This window comes from Urocitellus parryii, chromosome 1 (assembly GCF_045843805.1).
Source record: "Urocitellus parryii isolate mUroPar1 chromosome 1, mUroPar1.hap1, whole genome shotgun sequence".
NCBI classification, from domain to species: domain Eukaryota; kingdom Metazoa; phylum Chordata; class Mammalia; order Rodentia; family Sciuridae; genus Urocitellus; species Urocitellus parryii.
Window position 1 is genome coordinate 256,745,349 of NC_135531.1, and position 22,272 is coordinate 256,767,620.

A 22,272-nucleotide genomic window follows, 5' to 3' on the forward strand; every position below is an offset into this window, starting at 1 on the left:
TTGTTTAGAGACAGGGTCTCACTGAGTTACAGCCTCGCTAGGTTGCTAACGCTGGCTGTGAACTTGTGATCCTTCTGCCTCAGCCTCCCAAGCTGCTGGGAGGTGTGTGCCACTACACCCAGCACACAGTGCTTTGGAAACTCTGCTCTTTTACTTTATGAAGTGTGTTACCTGGAACTCTGTCATCTTTGGAATTCAGCTATGTTTTCAATAAAATGGAGGGGTTTTGATTAGATTTATACCAGTCTTTCTAGCTCTAATTTACTGTGACTTTTTGAGATTTCAAAGAAAAAACACAATTATTATTGTTCATATAATCCAAGATGCTTTGATGTTGGGTTTTGGCTGCAGAGGATTAAATTCCAGGCCTTGCATTTGCTTATCACACCCTCTACCACCAGGCTAAAGCCCCAGATACTGCGCCGGAGGCTTTTTGGTCTCAGAGAAGATGTCATATGACTTTCACAGGATAATAATCACAATTTTATTGATTATAGGGATGTATCCTGATTGTAGACATATTCAGATGTCTAGAATTGTATGACTTGGATCAATGAACTAGTGTAATTGAAACTAAACATGATATTGTTTATAAAAATTTTATACTTCATCTGTTTTGTTAATACTCCATTCTTTCAGTCCTATTAACAAACTAAAGTCTTTTCATGTTAGAGAGGTAAGCTCTGGACAAATATGTAGTTAAGAAACATGGGTTGATTCAGATAACAGAAAGTGTCTTATCTTTTCATCAATGTTTTTAAACATAGTTTAATGATACTTCTAACATTTCAGTTTGGAATTGATGGAAAGAAAGTACCAGCTGATATGATTTTTTCCCCCTCCTTCCTCCCTCCCAATTCCAGTAATGAAATTAGTAATCAGAGAAGCCTAAAGGTAGATAGTCAGAAAAAGGAACATACAAGGGCAAGAAGATAATTAGGCTGTGATATTATATTGTCTTTACAAGGCCAAACACACTAGGTCTGATGGTTTGCTATGTTCCCCTTTGTGTCTACCTCTTCTTACTCTTTTCTAGCCGGACCCCCTTTTTAAATGCTGTTTCAGGTACACTTACAGTAGTTGATTGGAGTTGGGTGAATAGGAAATTTATTTGTCATTCCTGTAGGAGAGGCAAAATATTTTAAAAAAATCAACTTATTTTAATTATGCTTTATTGGAGCTTCATAAATAACTTTAAATGCTATTAAATTATAAATTAATAAGCAGAATAGAAAATTAATACATTTCACAAAAGACATTCCATTTTGTTAATAATGGGAGAATTTGAAAATATATACAATAATGGAATTTCTCCTGAAATTCTTTTAAGCGTAATCGATGGTTCAGAATGATGAATGAAATTCTTGATTGGGTGTGAATTAATTTGGTTACTGATTTATTGTGATAGAAACCATTTAGGTGAGATTGATATTAATAGTCAAGCTGTCCTAATATTTTAATATATCCTGATCTTAAATTGTATGAGGTATAAGGCTAAAAGGACCATACCTCCTAACAGGCAGGTTCATTAAAGGGAATAAACAATAAACTCTTGCATTTTTGGTGGTTGTGAACATTATTATAGTCTTGCTCAGAAAATACTTTGGACATATGGAATAGGAAGCTTGCTCAGTTTCAGTTGTCTGCCATCTGGAGCCCAGAAGTTTTATGAAGTAGTTAATGAATTGTTTTGTCTTAATTCTGGTTGTTGTTTTCAATGTTCATTTGCTTTGAAATCAAACGTTTGTTATTAAATCATATTAAGCATTAGTTTTAGATCTCTGTAGCTATTCAGGGTGGAATATGATCAGTTGGGAGATTGGAATTAGGAAAGTAGCTGAAATAGCGTCTGTTTGAGAGTCATTTATTCTGATATCTAGAAAAAGGGTGACTTTTGTTGGTTTCAAAAAAGAGGATTATAACCATATTAAAAAAAATTCAGTAAGTGGGAGCTGTGAGGTTAGAGTTTGGTTGGTCTTGCTGTAGTTTTTTTAAACTCTGAGAGCTAATTAAATGTATTAGTACTTATGGATAATGAAGGACTAAAAATCTTTCAAAGTAAAATTAGTTGGAGATTGCAGTTTCTCCTAATTTTTTTCAGCACAAGTAATATAGTTCAGAATGATTAATGAAATTCTTGGTTGTGTTTGAATTAATTTGGTTATAGATTTATTTGTGGAATAAAAATATTTAGGTTGAAAGTAATTTTAATTGTCAAGTTATCCTGGTATTTTAATATGTCCAGATCTTGAATTATAATAATATTTCTGATTTATCTTACTTAGGAAAGGGAATTCTTGAAGAATTATGTTCAGCGAATAGTTGATGTTCGACCTACATTAGTTCTGGTTGAGAAAACTGTGTCTCGGATTGCCCAGGACATGTTACTGGAACATGGCATTACTTTGGTCATTAACGTAAAGTCAGTGAGTTCTTATTTTTTTATTTTTATGTCACTTAAATCCATAGCTTTTCACTTTATATTTGTGCATGGTAGGTCAACAGTTATCTTTAATTCTTTGCTGCACCGTAGAAGACATGGTAGGTATTTCATTATTAAGACTGAAGAATCTCAGATTAGAAGAAAATCTGCTTGATTATATGACACTTACTAAAAGTTTAATTAGCAAGTATTTGTTGGTCCTTTATTTTGTTTGGGGGAATTGTATAGCAGTAAAAATGTTCTCTCCTTTGAAAAGATTACCCTCTGCAGAATAGAGGCCAATTCTAGGGAGTTTTTCTTTCTTTTCCTCCACAGTAGCTTGTGATAATGCATGATACTCAAATGCATTTTGATAATATTATTAGTATGGGTATTGTATTTTAGTGGGCATGTTTTAATTACTTAGCAACCCAGTGTAGACTTAACTCTGACTATTGTTTATAATGTTCATTTGCTTTGAATTCTAGAATAAAAAACTGATTTTAATTATTAAAATTAAGGAAATTCACTATGAGGTTCACATCCCCATTACTTTTCCAGGTTAAATTCACTAAGGTTTTTATTTTTTTCTAATTTTGTAATACAGTGTTTTTCTCTTGTAGCAAGTTTTAGAACGAATCAGTCGGATGACCCAGGGTGATTTAGTGATGTCAATGGACCAGCTACTCACAAAACCACACTTGGGCACTTGTCACAAATTTTATATGCAGATATTTCAGTTGCCTAATGGTGAGTGATCTTTGGCATAGATTCACTTGAGATTGGGGATTTCAGAGATTTAATGAACTCCTTAGTACTGCAGCATTTAGTTAGTAGGAAATATGAAGCAGCAGTGGTTAAGTGAGTGTAGGCAACTGTAGTCTTATTCTTGGAAGGGTGGTTTTTGTTTTTAAGACATTAAGGTAGTGAATTAATTCTGTTGGGACTTCTGGATTATCACCTAAACCTTCTTAACTTTTTGTTTGTTTACTTGTAGAACAAACCAAAACACTGATGTTTTTTGAAGGCTGCCCGCAGCACTTAGGCTGTACAATCAAGCTCAGAGGAGGCTCTGATTATGAGCTGGCTCGAGTCAAGGAGATCCTAATATTTATGATCTGTGTAGCCTATCATTCTCAACTAGAAATCTCCTTCCTCATGGATGAATTTGCTATGCCTCCCACATTAATGCAAAGTCCTTCATTCCATTCTCTGATTGAGGGACAGGAGGAAGATGGGGCTGTGCAGGAGCAGTATAGCAGAACTTCCCTTCCCCGGGATCCTGACTACCCTCCTGAGTTTCTGCCCTCTGATGATAACACTTTGCTGGAATCCAGGATTATGTTTGAGAAGGGTGAGCAGGAAAATAAAAGTATTCCACAGACTGTTGCCTCTTTGAAGCATCAAGAATATGCCACCTCTGCTTGCCCAGCTGGTGTCCCCTGTGCTCTTTTCCATTTGGTACCAGAATCATTGTTGCCACTTCATGTGGACGAACAGGATGCTGTCAGCAATCAACAGCCAGAGATTTTGCAGCAAATAGATGAGCAAGATCCCAAAAGCCAGATGAGAACCTTTAGAGACCCTCTACAGGATGACACTGGATTGTATGTTACTGAGGAAGTTACCCCCTCTGAAGATAAACGAAAGACTTATTCTTTGGCCTTTAAACAGGAGTTAAAAGATGTGATCCTTTGTATCTCCCCAGTAATCACATTCCGGGAACCTTTCCTTTTAACTGAGAAGGGCATGAGATGCTCTACTCGAGATTATTTTCCAGAGCAGATTTACTGGTCTCCTCTTCTCAATAAAGAATTCAAAGAAATGGAGAGCAGGAGGAAGAAACAGCTGCTCAGGGATCTCTCTGGGTTTCAGGGCATAAATGGAAGTATTCAGGCCAAGTCGATTCAAGTCTTGCCCTCACATGAGCTAGTGAGCACTAGGATTGCTGAGCATCTGGGTGATAGCCAGAGCTTGGGTAGAATGCTGGCTGATTATCGAGCCAGAGGAGGAAGAATTCAGTCAAAACATTCAGACCCTTTTGCTCACTCAAAGGATGCATCTGGTACTGCCAGTGGCAAATCAGGAAGCAAAACTGAGAGTGATGAAGAGAGAGGGCTGATTCCAGGTGATGCATTGTGGTCCACAAAGGTAAGCCACGGCACTGGCTTTACACTTTGCATTGTTATCTAGCTATGAAAGTGATCTTTTTCTTTTGTTTTCTAGAAAGAAAGATTTGTTTATGGGCACATTACTAATAATGGTAGTAATTAATGAAGAAATCTACTGTAAGATGAGAAAATGCAATTGCTTAATAAAAAAAGACATTCAGATTTCTTCCTTATCAAGGAAATGCTAAATAGTAGTGGTGTTAAACAATTTTTTATTTGTGAGACTGGCAAAAAGATCCACGATTAATGAGGGTATGGAAAAAACAACTTGCATAAATTTCTATACACTTCTATAAATTTCTTGAAAGTGATAGGGAGGTATCTTAATGTATGGGTACATTTATATGCCTTTGACCCAGTCTTCCTACTTTTTATAATCTATTGCTGAAGAACCAGTTAAATCTGTTTGTATAAGGATGCTTGCATTTGGTAAGAATATATGTACTAGGATATTTATTGAAGCAATGTGTTTAGTTGTTTGTAGTGAAAACAATGAATTGGGTTGCATTTAATGACATGGATAGAATCGGTGATACATTTTTGTTTTTTTTGGTGTGTGTGTTTGTGGTAATGGTGATTGTACCTAGAGATGTTCTATCACCAAGCTAATCCTCAGCCCCCCACCTTTAAATTTTTTTTTTTTTTTGCAACATAGTCTACCTAAATTGTTAAGACTGACTTTGAATTTGACAATTTTCCTGTCTCAGCTTCTTGAGTTGCCAAGACTATAGGCAGACACTACGACATCTGGCTTTGTGATATATTGTTGTGTGTTAACAAGGAAGTTGTATTTTAATATATGTAGCCCCATTTTATAATTTTTATAAAACAAAATCACCTGTGTGTTCATACTTATGAGGGTATTTGTGTGTGTGGATGTTTTAGAGAGCTAGCAAAGAGGATGGACATATGTTTTTAAACTACAAACCACTGAGCTTGGGAGGTGGGGTGGAAAGCTTCTCCTCAGATGCGCAGAGGCTTTGTGTATTTTAAGAACTTCTTTTTGGATTTCTGTAGCATAAATTTGAATTTCAACAGATAGCAGTTGCTACCTCATAGAGATCAAAAACAGGCATAAAATACAGGTGAGGAAATACCTTAGAATTTAGAATTCTGGGCATCTCTGATTAATGTTATATTCAGTTATCAGATCAGACTTTCATATGGACATTTTAGTTTCATTTTTCTCCCCAAATAATATAGTTTTGAAAGAGTATTTAAGAAAACAAACTATTTAGTATCTTTTTACATTTTAATTTAGACTTTTTAGATTGTCTTTCTTCAAATATCAACTGTTCTTCTTCCTTAAATATAGTTTCTTGTAGTATTAAATTCTCAGCAGAACTCCTGTAGTGATGACAGGACACTTTACCAATAGAGTGGAATATATTGTATGTTAGAAGCAGGTGGAATTCGATGTATTCTGACTTCCAGTGGCTCATGTGTTCCTTCTCCTTCAGGTGGACTGTCTGAATCCTGCTAACCATCAAAGACTGTGTGTGCTTTTTAGCAGCTCATCTGCCCAGTCCAGCAATGCTCCCAGTGCCTGTGTCAGTCCTTGGTAGGATTCTTCTCCCTGTAAACTATTGCACTTAAGAACAGAATTCTAGCAACTGAAAAAAATGTAGACATTCATACTTTGTTTTTAGGTATATGGCACATTGCTGGTCATAGCTAAGTTGACAAAACTCTGAAATTTGTAAATATGTAATTTGTTTATGGGAAGAAATAAATGAGAATAACCTGAGAGTGAAAAAAATGTGAGAGACAGAAGAGAAATTTGTACTTACAGAAAGAAAGTTGACACAAGTTGAATTTTGATGATAACTATTAGGCAAGTTTTTCTTCAGATACCATTTTTATAAAAGCAATCAGCCTTTTGCTATATTGTTTTTATTTTTGGTGCTGGGGATTGAACCCAAGGGCTTTGCACATATTAAACATGTGCTCTACCATTGAGCTATACCCACAGCCCAGTCTTTTGCCTTATTAATGGGTTTTATTCTAAAACTTAATTCTCTGTTGATTGACAGGAACACATTTTATAATGTTATAAATTATTGTTTCAAATCATAGGCACATGATCCTCACATAGACTATATAGTTTTACATGACATAGCTTACCTTTAGTTTAACATGTACCTTGTAGCTCAGTGGTAGAGTGTGTGTTTATATTTGTGAGTCTCTGGGTTCCATCCCCAGTACCACACACAAAACAAGACAAAGTACTATAAGAATGTAATTATACTTTCTGCAGTATTGTTTCCATGACAAAACACTTACTTCCAGAAGTGATATTCTGGAAGTGGTATAGCAGTGGTATAGGTCCAGTAGGCAGATGGGGGTTGGGGAAGCCCACAGGGATTTTCTCTGGGAGAAAAGGGACTCCTTAGGTCAAAATTTGATTAAGAAGTGGGTTTTTAAAGGCATATAACCTAACTCTCTCGTTTGTGAGCATTTGTAGATTAGATAAAAAGTTAGCAGTTGGATGCTTAGTAAGAAGAGCTGCTGTTCTCCATGTTCAGTAAAGGTGTGGACTAGAGAGCAGACGACAGAGTCCTCTTTTTATGTTTAGGAGGCATAAGGTTTTGTAAAGGAAACTTTTACCTCTTTCTAACTCAGATCAGTTTTACTTAATTAATATTATAGTTTATGCATTCTCATTAAATAATTTCATAAGGTACTAATGGACTGGGAGTGGAAAAGATGGTATGGTGTTGCTAGTCCGAACTTGTTTTACAAGATGATGTAAAACCTGTTCTATAACGACAAATATTACCTCCTTTAATACTTCATTATAAGCCCATTTTATAATCAGAATGTGTGGTCTCATGAAGTGTATTTGCTGTGTGATCCTTGTGTTTCTAAGAAGTGATCTCTTCTTTTAGGATTGTAACAATGGAATTTTATGGGAAGAATGATCTTACATTAGGAATATTTTTAGAGAGATACTGTTTCAGGTAAGAGCTAATTTCCTTGTGTTCCATTATGGCTTTTTGAAGACCAGAATTTCAACCTAAAACATAAGTATGAGTTTGGTGTCAAGTGTTATATGGTCCTCACTTTAACACCACATTAAACCATGCCATGCAAAGAAGTAATCTACTTCATATTCAAATTGGGATGTCTTATACGGCGCTTTTCTCATATATTTATCAATCTAATAACCTTGCCATCCCTAGGGTTTTTTCAAATGTCTTGTCCATATAGTGATTCAAATGACAGGCAAGGGAAGTGTTGGAGGCAGCTAGCTAGACCTCATTTTAAATCTTAGTGCTATCATTCCTCACTTACATGACAAAAGGCAAGTAATTTAATCTCTACCATTCCCCCTTTAAAGGGAATACCAGTCCCCCCAAATGTCTAGGTTTTAATGGATAGAATGAATCATCTTGAAATTGTTGGACAAATAGAAATGACTTAACAAGTAGAACCTGTCATCACACAGTAGTTGATGACAGGGGTTCAGCTGCAGCTCAGAGCAGCAGGAGTGCTGTACACTTTGCTCACTGGTCATCAATACTCTAGCAAGAATGCTGCTCTTTATTGACAGTAGTTCTGAGTAACCAGTATTCATTATTCTTGGCTTCTATGTTTTATGCTTAATATGAGAAGGGCTCTTTTGTTTGTCAAAGGCCTTCTTATCAGTGCCCTAGCATGTTCTGCGATACTCCTATGGTGCATCACATTCGGCGCTTTGTCCATGGGCAAGGCTGCGTGCAGATAATCCTTAAGGAGTTGGATTCTCCAGTACCTGGATATCAACATACAATTCTCACGTATTCCTGGTGCAGAATCTGCAAACAGGTAAATATACCTTGGTACTATAATATATGACATTTATTTCTTTATTTGTATAGTTTTGGGGGAGGTGGTAATCTATATTATTTTGAAACTGGTTGTAATTGGGCTCTTATTTTATCTTCCTTTGCTATATGTTCAAAATAATGTTCATTTTTTGACAATTTCACTACTGAAATATATCAGTCATTAAGTAAAATTCAGGTGCTTTGTTCAGTAAATATATTGAGACCGTATCTTGACAGTTATTAATTATTTTATTTATTCATTCAGCAACAACTCATTTTGCACCATCTGTGTGTCAGGAGGTACTGTGCTAGGTCCTAGGAATGAAAAAAGAATAGAGACTTTTCATCTAGGGGATAAGACAGATTTGTAAAGTTAATTATTGCAGTATATCAGGATGTTTGCACTATAAATCAGTATTTCTCTCTGAAGAGGTATGAATGAGACAGTGTTGAAAGTGAACCCTACTGATTTTCATGTACAATCTTGAAAAAGATATGAGTTTTATTTCTTTCATGTGCCTTTCTTTACTTTTCTAACTCTGGGGCAAATATTTGGCAGCATAATCATGTTTTTAATACATAATTTTTTTATCCAAATTACAGTGAGTATATATCCAGTTTAACTTCATTGTTACCATGGCTTTTTTTGGAGTTTATTTTTGGAAGGAATATATGACAATTAGAAAATAATAGTATGACTTACGTTAATATCTGCTGTCAAATCTAGTTCCTCCTGCATTAGCAAATATACCAGCCTAAAATCATTCTACCATTTATCAGTCTTACTTTCATATTTGTCTTATAGGCCTTTAGTTCTCATTAGATAGTTGGTAATATTTTTTGTGAACTCTGTAGATTGATCATTGCATTAAAGGAATAACTTGAATTTGAACTTTATATCTTGCATACTTCAGTATATGCACTTTATTTTAAAGACAAAACTTTCTGCTTTGGGGATTCAGATAGAAAAGAGTTTTGTTATACAAAAATGAAGAACTTCTAGTGTAAGAAAAGTTACAACTTAAAAAAAACCAAACATAAATATACTTAATATTAGATATATTAAATTTCTAGAAACCATGGTTATAGAAACAATTGGCAAAGAGCATAACCTAGCAATTTAATACAAATGGACAGTAAATGTGCAACTAAATTTCACATTAGTAATCAAAGCAATGAAACCAAGTAGAAATTAAATAAAATGACTTTTTTTTTTAAGAAATGGCATTTCAAATATTTATAATTCCTAGGATTGGTAAGAAAGTAGAGATTGATATTCTGAAATACTGTTGGTACTGGAGGTTTTATAAACTAGTATACCTGTTTTGGAAGACAGTGTGTCAAAAAGTATGAAAGACCATAAGAATGTTCATGCCCTTTGATATTTTATTAATTTATTTCAAGGATGTAACTATGAATGTTTTTATGTATGTACAAGGATGTTCAACACAGCATCATCCAAATAAGGTGAAAATTATAATGTCTTACATTCACATAAGTAGGGATTGGGTTTAATATTCTCATATAATAGGATAATCCTACAGCCATTTAAAAAGTTGTAAAGATTATCTTATGATAAAAATATTCATGATTTCTTGCTCAGTAAAGAATAAAAGCTTATAAAATTGTAGGAAAAGAGTTTGTACAAGTAACATTGACTGTGTAAATATATATTCATATATAGAAAGTAAACATACAGGTGTATTGCTGTTGGTGATGTGATTATCAGTGATATTGCTCTCCCTCACAACCCTCAGCTCCACTCACCTATAAACTTTTTTCTCCCTGTTTTCTGCATTCAGAATATATTGTTTGTATTAGAAAAGACATTTTAAAAAATGAAGTTCTCATTATTATTAGATAACTTAAATTATTTTTGTCGAATTTCAGGTAACACCAGTTGTTGCTCTTTCCAATGAATCCTGGTCTATGTCATTTGCAAAGTACCTTGAACTTAGATTTTATGGGCACCAGTACACACGTAGAGCCAATGCTGAGCCTTGTGGTCACTCTATTCATCATGATTATCACCAGTATTTTTCTTATAACCAGATGGTGGCATCTTTCAGGTAAGGAATCAAAGGGATCTTGTACATTGTCATATTTCCTGAAGGTTTTGCAACATTTCTACTGTTATTGGATTGAATTAAATTGTATGTGTCATGTCCCACCTCCACCCTTGCAAAAGCACAGAACCAGACACTGCTAAGAGCTATCAGTGTTAATTTAATCTACCTAAAAAAAATGTATTATTATCCTTACTTATAGACTTTATAGACCTTACAAGTGAGGATAATAATATTGTAAGTTCATTATAGAGCTAACAAGTTTTGGGGTCTTGATTTGAACCCTGGTTGACCTATCGGTTTCACTCTTTTTTTAAAAAACTTTTTTGTAGTTATAGATGGACAGAATGCCTTTATTTTATTTGTTTATGTGGTGCTAAGAATTGAACCCAGTGCCTCATCTATGCTAGACAAGCACTCTGCCACTGAGCTACAGCCCCAGCCCCTTGGTTTTACTCTTTGTTTTGGTATTCAAGAAACTCTGTCAGAATTTTTGCTAAGGTATTAACTACCATAAAGATAATCAAATACTTGTAATAAAGCTAAAATTTCAAGTTTAATAAGTAAATAATCACCACTGTGGTATTAAATAATTTGAGGAAGGGTTCAGGCTCTGGCTTCAGAATGTATCCAGGATCTGAACACTTTTCACTACTCTCAAAATTTAGTAGTCTCAGACAGTTTCCTTTTGGCCTTGTCCCACAGCCTGTGTTCAGGATGATCTTATTAAAAATCAACCAAAAAATTTTAATATGATCTTATTAAAAATCAACCAAGGTCATTTCTCTGCTCTAGATGCTGCACAGAGTCCCAGTTTCACCCTGAGTGAAGGCCAGAGTCCATTTACTGGCCTATAAGTCCTTACAAGCTCTGTCTGTTTGCCTAGGGCCTATCACTGTCCCCTCACACACGTGCTAGCCCCTTGGCTCAGCCTCACCTGTGTCAGGTAGGTTCCTGCCTGGGAGCCCTGTGCTGGTTCTTCTTTCTCTAAGCTCTTCATTCACAGGTATCTGCCTGCTGTTTACTTACTTTGCATGAGTGTCTGTTCCAGTTTTCCCTACTCTGATCCCCTCTCATGACTAGTATTCCCCTGCTTCTCTTTCTTGTTTTGTATTTCTCTGACACTTAGCACTTGATGTATGTGTTTTAAATATTTATTTGTTTTTTTTTAAAGAGAGAATTTTTAAAAATATTTATTTATTTTTTTTAGTTTTCGGTGGACACAACATCTTTATTTTATTTTTATGTGGTGCTGAGGATTGAACCCAGCGCCTCCTGCATGCCAGGCAAGCGCGCTACCGCTTGAGCCACATCCCCAGCCCCAATTTATTTGTTTTATTTTAAATATTTACTTGTTTTTCCTGAATCATGAGGAAATATCTTCAGTATCTAAAATAGCATCTGGGACATTTTAGACTCTCAGGGAACATTTGCTAATTAGAACTTATTTCTTTTCTTAAGCAAGAGCTTTAACCGTGAAAGTACTGTGTAGGTGGGGCATAGCATTGACTAGGCAGTACCTCAGGTGGAAAGGAAATATTCTCATGAAGATTCCTCAGGAGTGGAAAGGTAAAGAATATCTATACCTATACCTATTATAGGAAGGAGTCTCTTCCTTACTCATAGAGAAGGTTTATATCAAAATCAGTTTTGTTTTTATAACAAATGAGGATAACTTCAAAAGGATACATGATGGCATCACAGTGCAGTGATGAAACAAAACAAAATCTAAAATTGGGGAAAATATTTATGATTGAAATTTGTCTTCAATAACTTTGATTTTTAAAAAATACAATTTTATAGAAACTTTATTTTCCTTTATGCCTTATTAGGATTTAATTGACCATCTGGATATATCTCTGCTCAAGGTATTAAAATATTTTTCATTTTTCTGCTGTTACTTGTATTTCTTCTCTCAGTTATTCTCCCATTCGGCTCCTTGAAGTATGTGTTCCACTCCCTAAAATATTCATTAAGCGCCAGGCCCCATTAAAGGTGTCCCTTCTTCAGGACCTTAAGGACTTCTTTCAGAAGTAAGTTTCAGTTTCTTTGGTGATCCTCTTTTTTTAAAAAAGTCTGTGATATACAGGTATCAAGTATCAAGTTTCAAGATTTGTTCATTTAACCGTCTTTGAAAATGTCGATAACTTTTTTAAATTGTATGTTATATGTGCTTTATGGAAAAAAATGTAGACAATACAGGAAAGCATTTTTTAAAAAGTTGAACTCTGACAATGCAAACAACTGTTAAAATTTTGAAGTATATCCTTCAGGTCTTTTGGTGTGCACAATTATATGATTTTTAATTAGATAGGACTTTTTTTCAATTATGGTTTTGTGTCTAGTGTCTGCTTTTTTCCCTGTTTATGTGGAGTGGAAAATTTGATCTCACCTTCTTTAAAGTATGTAATGTTCTCTGGTTTTAGAGTTTCACAGGTATATCTAGCTGTTGACGAAAGACTTGCATCTTTGAAAACTGATACATTTAGCAAAACAAGAGAGGATAAAATGGAAGATATCTTTGCACAAAAAGAGGTAGTTCATTTCTTTAATAGAAAATCAAAAAGTCAATTGTCTACTTACTAGAAATTGTTTTTTGTGGGGAAGGGTTATCTATATAGTGCCTATTTACTGAAATTATATCTTATTACCTGCTAGATGGAAGAAGGTGAGTTCAAGAACTGGATTGAAAAGATGCAAGCAAGGCTCATGTCTTCCTCTTTAGACACTCCTCAGCAACTGCAGTCAGTCTTTGAGTCACTTATTGCCAAGAAACAAAGTCTTTGTGAAGTTCTGCAAGCTTGGAATAACAGGTATATGATTTTGCAATTTAATTAATATTATTGCCAAATTGGCTGTGCCGTGACATTTGAAAAATTTAAATAATTTATTGATTATAGACATTTCATCATATTTTTAAGTTATAAAGAAACTTCACCCACCCCCTCCTTTCCCTTTTTTTAAATCCTTTAAAATGTATGGTCTAACCTTTAGATTGCTTGTGAAGATATAAAAACCAAAGAAGGGAACAACCTTCAGTATTGTTTCAAATGTGTATGCTGCTGAATGGAATTTGACAGAATTAGTGTGCAATGAGTAATAATTGGAATAATTAGTGTGCAATGAGTAATAATTGATATGAGGGTGTTTTAGTTAGCTTTTTTGCTGCTGTGACCAAAAGACCGACAAGAACAATTAGAGAAGGAAAAGTTTATTTGTGGCTCATGGTTTCAGAGGTTCTCAGCCATGGATGGCTGACTCTATTGCTCTGGGCTGGAGGTAGAACATCATGGCAAAAGAGTATGGCAGAGGGAAACACCTCAGGAAGTAGATCCAGAAAGCAGAGTCAGAGACTTCTCTCACCAAGTACAAAATATATACCCCAAAGGCATACCGTCAGTGACCCACCTCCTCCAGCCACACCCTACCTGTCTATATGCCACCCAATTAATCCCTTCAGGAAATTAATGCTCTTATTAGGTTAAGGCTCTTATAATTCAATCATTTTCCTGAACTTTCTTGCATTGTCTGATACATGAGCTTTTGGGAGATACCCCATATATAAACCATAACGGGTGAGAATTCCAAATATGTTACTGTATTTATCTTATATCATTATTTAAATATTTATTTTTAGAAATATTTTTCTTTATACTAATTTGCTATTCTTTTGTAATTGTAGTCATATCAACAAGAGCTCTTGATTTGTTGGTTAGATATGATAAGAATTTAGTCCTAGATAGGTACAACTTTAAAGTCTGTTGCAATCCAAATAGGAAACGATTGTGATTTCAGAGTGTAAAAAGAAAATTTATAAATATTAAAAGTGCTAAAAAACAAAACATATTCTTTGACTGCAGGTTGCAGGACCTTTTTCAGCAGGAAAAAGGTAGAAAGAGACCTTCAGTTCCTCCAAGTCCTGGAAGACTGAGACAAGGAGAAGAAAGCAAGGTAGGAAAATAAACTTTTGTCTTTGGTCCTTCACTATAATTGATTCCATTCATAACATTTAGAAGTGGTAGTTTAATACATAATTGATTAATATCTAATAGATTTTCCATCTTGAAGTTGTGAGGTTTCAAGGAGATATAGGACTTGGAATACTTTTATGTACTAGCCTGAAATAAATGATCTGTTCTGTTTCATTTATTTGAAATATTTATCATAAATCTGTTCTCCACTGGAGTCACTGAGATACTCTCATGGTGATAGCAAGTGCTACAAAGGAAAAGGTGTGGGTACTCAAGAGTGTGTAATACAGTCCTCGTTTGTTTTACTATGAGTATTTATCTCTGTGCTTAAAATGAGAAGTTCTTAAGGTGTCTGAACTGGGTAAGTTCTACATCTTAATTTAACTGAATTAGCTTTATTTTGCTGGGGAACAAATTGCCATAGATTAGTGTCTAAAAATATAAATCTATAATTTCATAGTTTCTGTGGGCCAGAGATCTTGCAAGCATGGCTAGGTTCTCTGCATAGAATTTCACATAACTGAAATGAAGATTTTGGCCAGTGCTTCTGTCTTACTTGAGACTCAGGGTCTTCTTCCAAGCTCATTCAGATTACTGGCAGAATTCATTTTCTGGTGGTAATAAGAAGCAGATTATGCTAAGTGAAGTTTAGCCAATCCCTAAAAAACATAGTATGAATGTCTTCTCTGATATAAGGTGGGTGACTCAAAATGGGGTAGGGAGGAAGAGCATGAGAAGATGATTACTACTAAATAGGGAAGAGAGGTGGGAGGGAAAAGGAGGGAGAAGGGGAATTGCACGGAAGATGGAAAGAGACCTTCATCATTACAGAATACATGTATGATGATGTGAGAAAAAAAAAAAAGAAGTGTGTCACATCAGATTGGGTAGAGAGAAGGGAGGGGAGGGGAGGGGAGGGGAAGGGAAGGGGGGTTAGGAAGCACAGCAGAATAAAATAGACATTATTATTGCTATATGTATATATGTGACTGTATGACCAATGTGATTCGGCAACCTGTACACTCAGAAAAATGAGAAATTATACCCCATCTGATTCAAATATATGATATGTCAAGATCATTGTACTGTCATGTGTAACTAATTAAACAAATAAAAAAAAAGATTATGTCTGGCTGTGGAAATTCCCCATTAAAAAAAAAAAAAAAGAATGAGCTTCCCTTCTGTTGGTGGCTATTGATTTGGAGGCCATTCCTAACTCCTTCAGGCTATCTGCATTCATTGACCTGTTCAAAGCCTGCAACAATAGTCAAATCCCTCTTGTGTTTCAGATCACTTACTTCCTCTGTCTCTTATTTATAGACTCGGTTTTAATGACTCATGAGAGTACATCAGGCCCACCTGGAATTTGAGGTTTGAGGTCAACTGACTTGGGACTTTAATTACAGCTGCAAAATCCTTCATAGCAGTACCTAAGTCAGTGTTTGAGTAGTTGGAAGAAGGTATATACACACCAGGGGCTGGTGACCATCTTAGAATTCTCATCATGCTGCCCAAATTTCACATGAGTTGATATCAGTATTTTTCAGGTCCTCATGCTTTGATATCACAACAGCTTTGAGCGGGTGTTTTCTTTTTATGTAGTGTTTTGTATTTGTAAAGGAATATTTTCATGCACTGATGGATCCAGGAAACTTTTGCTTTTTAGTAATATATAATGATTTTTCCTTTTGTCTCTTAAACAAATGTGTAGGAATCCTGTTCCCTTACAGTTTAGGTGAGAGTAAGAAAAAGATTACTAATGATCATTTAAATTTTAGTATTTTCCAGCTAGTTCAGGGCTATTAATAAGCACAAACCCCTGGTGACCTTTCCATTTGCCCACTGAACGCACTGCAAAGGTAATGGTGTAAGATGTTGATACAGAATTGAAAAGATACCATCATTCAACAGAAAGTTATCCTTTTGAAAGATTAAAGATTGATTTGAAATTCTGTTGCACTGCCTTTATATTTAATTATTTGATAAATAGTTCTCAAGTGCTTATGATGTGCTGGGAACTTTTCTAGGTTATAGTGGATGCAATTAGGAATAAAGATCATAGAGTTACTGTCCTCATGAAATATTCTTCTAGTAAGTAAGAGACTGATAGTACACATGTGAACCTATAATTATAAAAAGGCTCTGAAGGAAGAAATAAGGGAGATAGTTTTGCTGAAAGAGTAGGAAGTGGTGGTGGATTATTTTATGTAGGGTGCCCAAGGAGGTCTCTCTGATGTGATGATATTTAATCAGTGAACTTAGAAATGACTTTATTGAAATCATGTGACACTGATAGTCATTCAAAATATATTTTATCCACAGATAATTAGGACTTGAGAAGGTTCAGTGGATAATAAAAGTTTACTAGCTTAATGATAATCTTACATAGTTCTAGATGCCTTAATGCCAAGAAGTAAGCTTCTGTTTAGAACAATATTCTCAAAGTGTGGTTCAAGGACTGTTGAGAGTTTATGACCTTTTCAGGGCTTCTGTAAGTTTCTCTTTATTAACCACATATCTGTATGGAGCCAGAACTTTAATCATAACAGTGTATTCATCAGATTAAATGCAGAAGCCAAATAGGAATCTAGCTAGCTAGACACTAAAGATAATTGAAAAAATGCAAAACAGTGCCACTTTTTCACCAATTGTTTTTAATTTTGGAAAATAAGTATTTTTTATTTACTCAATGTTTTTTATACTTGTGCTAATATTATAATGGACTTATTACTATATTATTATTTTAGAGTACTGAAGATTGAATCCAGGCGTGCTTAACCACTGAGCCACATCCCCCAGCCCTTTTACTTTTTTATTTTGAGACAGGGTCTTACTAAGTTGTTTACGGCCTCTCTAAGTTGCTGAGGCTGGCCTTGAATTTGTAACCCTCCTGTCTCAACCTTCTGAGCCGCTGGGATTATAGGCCTGTGCCACCAAGCCCATCTTGGGCTTATTATTTTTAAATGAATAAATGAATATTATAAAATGTTCTCAGGTTTAATTTCTAATAAAAAATTAGATTAATTAATTTCTAATTAAAAGCTACATTAAATTATAAAGGTGGTTCTTTGTTACTTTTAGTATAACAGGTCTTGACATGAAAAAGTTCAAGATTCATTTGGTTAGATAGTTTTAAAAATGTGATTTTAATATTCCCTTAAGAATACAGTATTTATTTCTTTACAGATAAATGCAATGGATGCGTCTCCACGGAATATTTCTCCAGGACTTCAAAATGGGGAGAAAGGTTGGTCCTTGAGTCTAATGACCACTTGCCATTGGAAAGTTTGCATAAGTTGTTGTTTTATAACTGAATGAATTGTTTTTAACTGTCAATTTTAGCATTTTTTCCCCAATGCAATTACTCAGAAACTTTTAACCTCCTACTTATAGATCATTTGTAACTCTATCATCTTAAGCTTATCATATAATATATTGTAAGAAGATAAGTTAGGAGACAGAATCACATGAAATATAGAGAGGACTGCTATTGAAGGAAGAAGGAATAGAGAACAGGAAATTGAATTTCTATTTTGCTCATTCCTGAATCCCCAGGTTTCACTACAAAAATCTTGTAACATTTAATTTATATTTTTAATGTCACTAAAATATTTACTAGGCTTAAAATATCTTTTCTAGTATCTCATTAGATAATTTGGTGTTATTGTAGAAACCTTGTGGGAGAATTTACATAGACTATTTTTGTTGGGCAAGAGCTCAACTGAATTTTTTTGGTATTTTTCTATAATAATTATGATCTAGTATCTTTTCTCCCCCAGAATGAGCATCTGATTTTTTTTCCATAGTGTCCTAAGACATTGTGTTATAGTGGAAAGAGTATTGTGTTAAATAGGAGTCAGATTTGATTGATAGTTATAGTCCCCTGAGATTTGATTGTGGTCAAGTCATATATGGAATTTTGTTTCCATTTCTGTGACATGAGCTACCTGACCTTGATAATTTTTAAAAAGCTAAAATTCTGTGTTTTAGCAATTAAAAATATGAATTGGCATTTAAAAACATTAATAGTAAGTTGAAATAGACTTAATATTTTTAAATGACTCTTAGGATTGTATTTTTTTTTTTTTTTTAGAGGATCGTTTCTTGACAACACTGTCCAGCCAAAGTTCTACCAGTTCTACCCATCTCCAGTTGCCTACTTCACCTGAAGTCATGACTGAGCAGTCAGTGGGAGGCCCACCTGAACTAGATACAGCCAGTGGTTCCGAAGGTACAGTTTAAGTCACTTTTTCTATATTTCATTGACTCTAAGGCTGTTAGTTGTCTCTTTGGCTTATATGGGTCTCTGAGAAAGAAAAAAATCACTGCTAATTCTTTGACAATGCTTTCTTAACCCTTAGAATATTTATTTTATACTTACCAAAAGTGCTTTTTAAGGTAGAGCTTTTCATTCTGTCACTTCTTTATTTAGTTGCACTACTTGACATGTAAGTACAATAACAAAATGTGATTCAGCTTTATTTACCTTCTGGGGGCTCTTACTTCTGTAAGTTCCATGAAGTATAGGGTTGCTGCTTTGTAAAAAAAAAAAAAAAAAAAAAAAAAAAAAAAAAAAAAAGAAAGAAAGAAAGAAATAAGAGAAATCACTGCCATTTCTCCCAACAAAAATATTTACTTCCTAACAGTAAATTAGTGCCTTGTCCTTTCTTTCCTTGCTTTCTGTTTAAGTAATAAATTGCTCAATATAAAATTTGGAATTACTTTACAATTGCTACTAATTTCAGGGATAATAGCCACAGTGCTCATTACTTAGTTGAACCTGAACTTCATCACATGAATAGTTGTAATGAAGTTCATGCATATTTGGGCAGTTATACCCTTATGGCTACTCACTGTCTCCTGCAGCAGAAACCATTGATAGTAGAATAATCTCAGTTTCAGAGGTGCTAAAATGTAAAGAAGAAAACCTGTCTCTAGAGTCAATGATATATATGTTTCACTGTGCTTTCTCTTTCGTTCCATAAGAGTCATTTTTCCTAGATTAGAAATTTTCAATCACATTTGAAAATTATGATATTGATATGTCTGCCAGTATTCCCCAAGGGGAAATAAAGTTGACACTTTAATTTTTTTATTCTTCCTGAATGTTAGTATACAAGCGGAATATTTTTTATTCTAGATGTGTTTGATGGACATTTGCTGGGATCCACAGACAGCCAGGTGAAAGAGAAGTCAACCATGAAAGCCATCTTTGCAAATTTGCTTCCAGGAAATAGCTATAATCCTATTCCATTTCCTTTGTGAGTATTATACAAACTTTGTGTTTTTATTCCACTCCAAACTCTACCATGTCTGTTTTTTCACCATTATTAATTTCTCACTTATGTAAAATGCTTTGTTTTCCTTAATGTCGTAACCTTGCCCATTAGGGGCTGAGTAAATAGCACCTAAATAAAATGAATGAATGTGCCTTAACAGTACCTAGAAGAGTTAGAGTGGAAGTCAGGGGAGCAAAATTTACATTGAGAGGGAGTCGCCATTGAGTTTTCATGTAATAACAGTAGAGTGGCTGGGTTATTCTTGTTGGACTAGTAGTATGTCTTCTTCACAGTTTCTAGAAGACTTTTCTCTCAAGCTTATACTGGAACAAAGTACTTTAGACTTCTCTGGTTCTTTGGAAATTCTTTTTGAGATTAATATGGCCAAAATTTTGGTGCTATAGAAAGTTTTTTGGAGTCAATATTCTATAGTCCTGTGATTTGAAACCTAATTCTGATAATTTTCCGGTTGCCTTCAAATTTTTTTCTTGATTGTTTTTTGTTTCCTTTTTATTCAAGTTCTCATAATTTGCATACATTTTTGCTTAATTAATTATAATTCTGTAGTATTTAGGTAAAATTGTCCTGAGATTTACTTACAGAGTGATAATGGATTTTGTATTTGATTTTCTGCTAATTTTATTTTTATTTATTTAATGCATTTTAAAAATTTAAACAGTGATCCAGATAAACACTACTTAATGTATGAACATGAACGGGTGCCCATTGCAGTCTGTGAGAAAGAACCCAGCTCCATCATTGCTTTTGCTCTCAGGTATTGTTCTTGGGACTTTTTCCCCAATGGTTATATCTGTGTATTTTATGTATGTCTATAATCCTATTTGGGAGATTGTTCACATAAAGCATAACAAAATGATTAATAAAAATACTTTTTGTTTCAGCATGGTAGTCTGTTCTGTTTGTACCTGAAAACCTTCTCTTTATTCAAATAATGGGGTATAGTATGAGTCTTAAGCAAGTTCCTAATAACTGAACTGACTAGAGAGTTTATTTACTGCCCCTTGAATCCTGTAACTGTTTAATTTGTACCCCTGTATCCTTTACTTTGATTTACTTATTAACATAATACGTGGGACATATTTTCCTAATAACAGGTGAATATCTTGTTTTTGTATTCTGTTCTCATTTCCTTTCTGCTTCCTATACACACTAAGTAAATTTTCCTACCTTGAGAATGCTATTTCTATTCCTTAAGTCGTAGGTATATTTGACTTTCTGACATAGTTATCATGTGTCTTAAAGAAGTGACCCACCGGGCTGAGGTCCTGGCTCAGAGGTAGAGTGCTCGCCTACCACCTGTGAGGAACTGGGCTCGATCCTCAGCACCACATAAAAATAAAGCAAAGATATTGTCTCTACCTATAACTAAAAAATAAATATTAAAAAAAGAAGCAGCCCACTTTAAAAATATTGATATGTCTAAAAAACCTCAGCTTTTTGATCATAAAAGTATCTTGACAGTGGTTCAGCCGTTTAAATAGAATCTAAGGTGTTGAATCAAAAGTTTTTTTCTATTGTAAGGCGTTAAATTTTTCCTTTTGGATATTTGTTACAAGGTGTATATTTATTCAACAAATATTTGGCATTGTATATACAGGGGTAAACAATTTTTTTTTTTTTGTACCAGGGATTGAACCTAGGAGTCCTTAACTGTTGTGCCACTCCCCAGGCCTTTCTTTTTTATTTAGATACAGGGTCTTGCTAAGTTGCTTAGGCCCTTGCTAAGTTGCTGAGACTGGCTTTGAACTTGCAGTCCTCCTGCCTTACCCTCCTGAGCCACTGAGATTACCACAACACCTGGGAAGATTTACATGCCTCTGCTTTTATGATATTTAGAGTTTACTGTTGGGATAATAAGAGTTTTTTCTTTATAAGATTTTATATGATAATTTTTAAGATCTTTGCCTTTTTATCCTTTGTGAAGATAGCATTTTATTCTAATTTACTGATTAATCATAGCATATCAATAGATAAGAAAGGTGCCAAAATGAAATATATATTTTGTACTATTAGGAAGAAAGTATTCTAGTTGAAGACATTTTTTTTCAATGTCTTAAAAGAATAATATACTCAACATGCCTCTTTGTTCTATGACATTTGATTTATCTAAAGCATGACTGCCAGATTACTAGTCCAGGAGTCAAATGTTTTGGGCTAATAGAACATTAAAAAAAAGTTTTTTTTCTTCAAATTTAGTACCTTTAAATAGAAAATCACACTTAAGTTCCTTTATTCTGTATTAATCAAATCCTGAGGATTTATTCTTTTCGATTACCTGTTCAATACCCGGATTAATTTGATTTAAATTTTAGTAACTAGGTTCTTTTGATCGTTGCTAAGGTTATTGGTACTGGTTGGAAGTCAGTGGGTCCTTATTTGTATCATTCTTTACAAATACATAGACCTTCCTTATGAAGCTTCTAATTGATCACTTTCATTAATTAACTGAAGTGCATTTGTTTAATCATGGACATTTAATAATGGTTATGTTTCTGTAATGCAAAATTTATTCTAAAGCTTATGATTTGTTTTT

The 22,272-nt window shown here is 34.3% G+C and overlaps 1 protein-coding gene across 1 annotated transcript in view; it reads left to right on the forward strand.

Moving 5' to 3' along the window:
- Pikfyve (phosphoinositide kinase, FYVE-type zinc finger containing) overlaps nucleotides 1-22,272 on the forward strand; it is an 80,610-nt gene that overhangs the window by 45,879 nt on the left and 12,459 nt on the right. Inside the window, exons 19-33 of the mRNA XM_077803415.1 lie at nucleotides 2,286-2,426; nucleotides 3,046-3,172; nucleotides 3,420-4,573; nucleotides 6,054-6,154; nucleotides 7,482-7,553; nucleotides 8,229-8,400; nucleotides 10,293-10,471; nucleotides 12,388-12,501; nucleotides 12,895-13,003; nucleotides 13,127-13,281; nucleotides 14,329-14,419; nucleotides 17,626-17,686; nucleotides 18,533-18,670; nucleotides 19,580-19,700; nucleotides 20,398-20,493. Coding sequence (XP_077659541.1) covers nucleotides 2,286-2,426; nucleotides 3,046-3,172; nucleotides 3,420-4,573; nucleotides 6,054-6,154; nucleotides 7,482-7,553; nucleotides 8,229-8,400; nucleotides 10,293-10,471; nucleotides 12,388-12,501; nucleotides 12,895-13,003; nucleotides 13,127-13,281; nucleotides 14,329-14,419; nucleotides 17,626-17,686; nucleotides 18,533-18,670; nucleotides 19,580-19,700; nucleotides 20,398-20,493 — 2,831 coding nt within the window. The remainder of the gene's footprint in view (nucleotides 1-2,285; nucleotides 2,427-3,045; nucleotides 3,173-3,419; nucleotides 4,574-6,053; nucleotides 6,155-7,481; nucleotides 7,554-8,228; nucleotides 8,401-10,292; nucleotides 10,472-12,387; nucleotides 12,502-12,894; nucleotides 13,004-13,126; nucleotides 13,282-14,328; nucleotides 14,420-17,625; nucleotides 17,687-18,532; nucleotides 18,671-19,579; nucleotides 19,701-20,397; nucleotides 20,494-22,272) is intronic.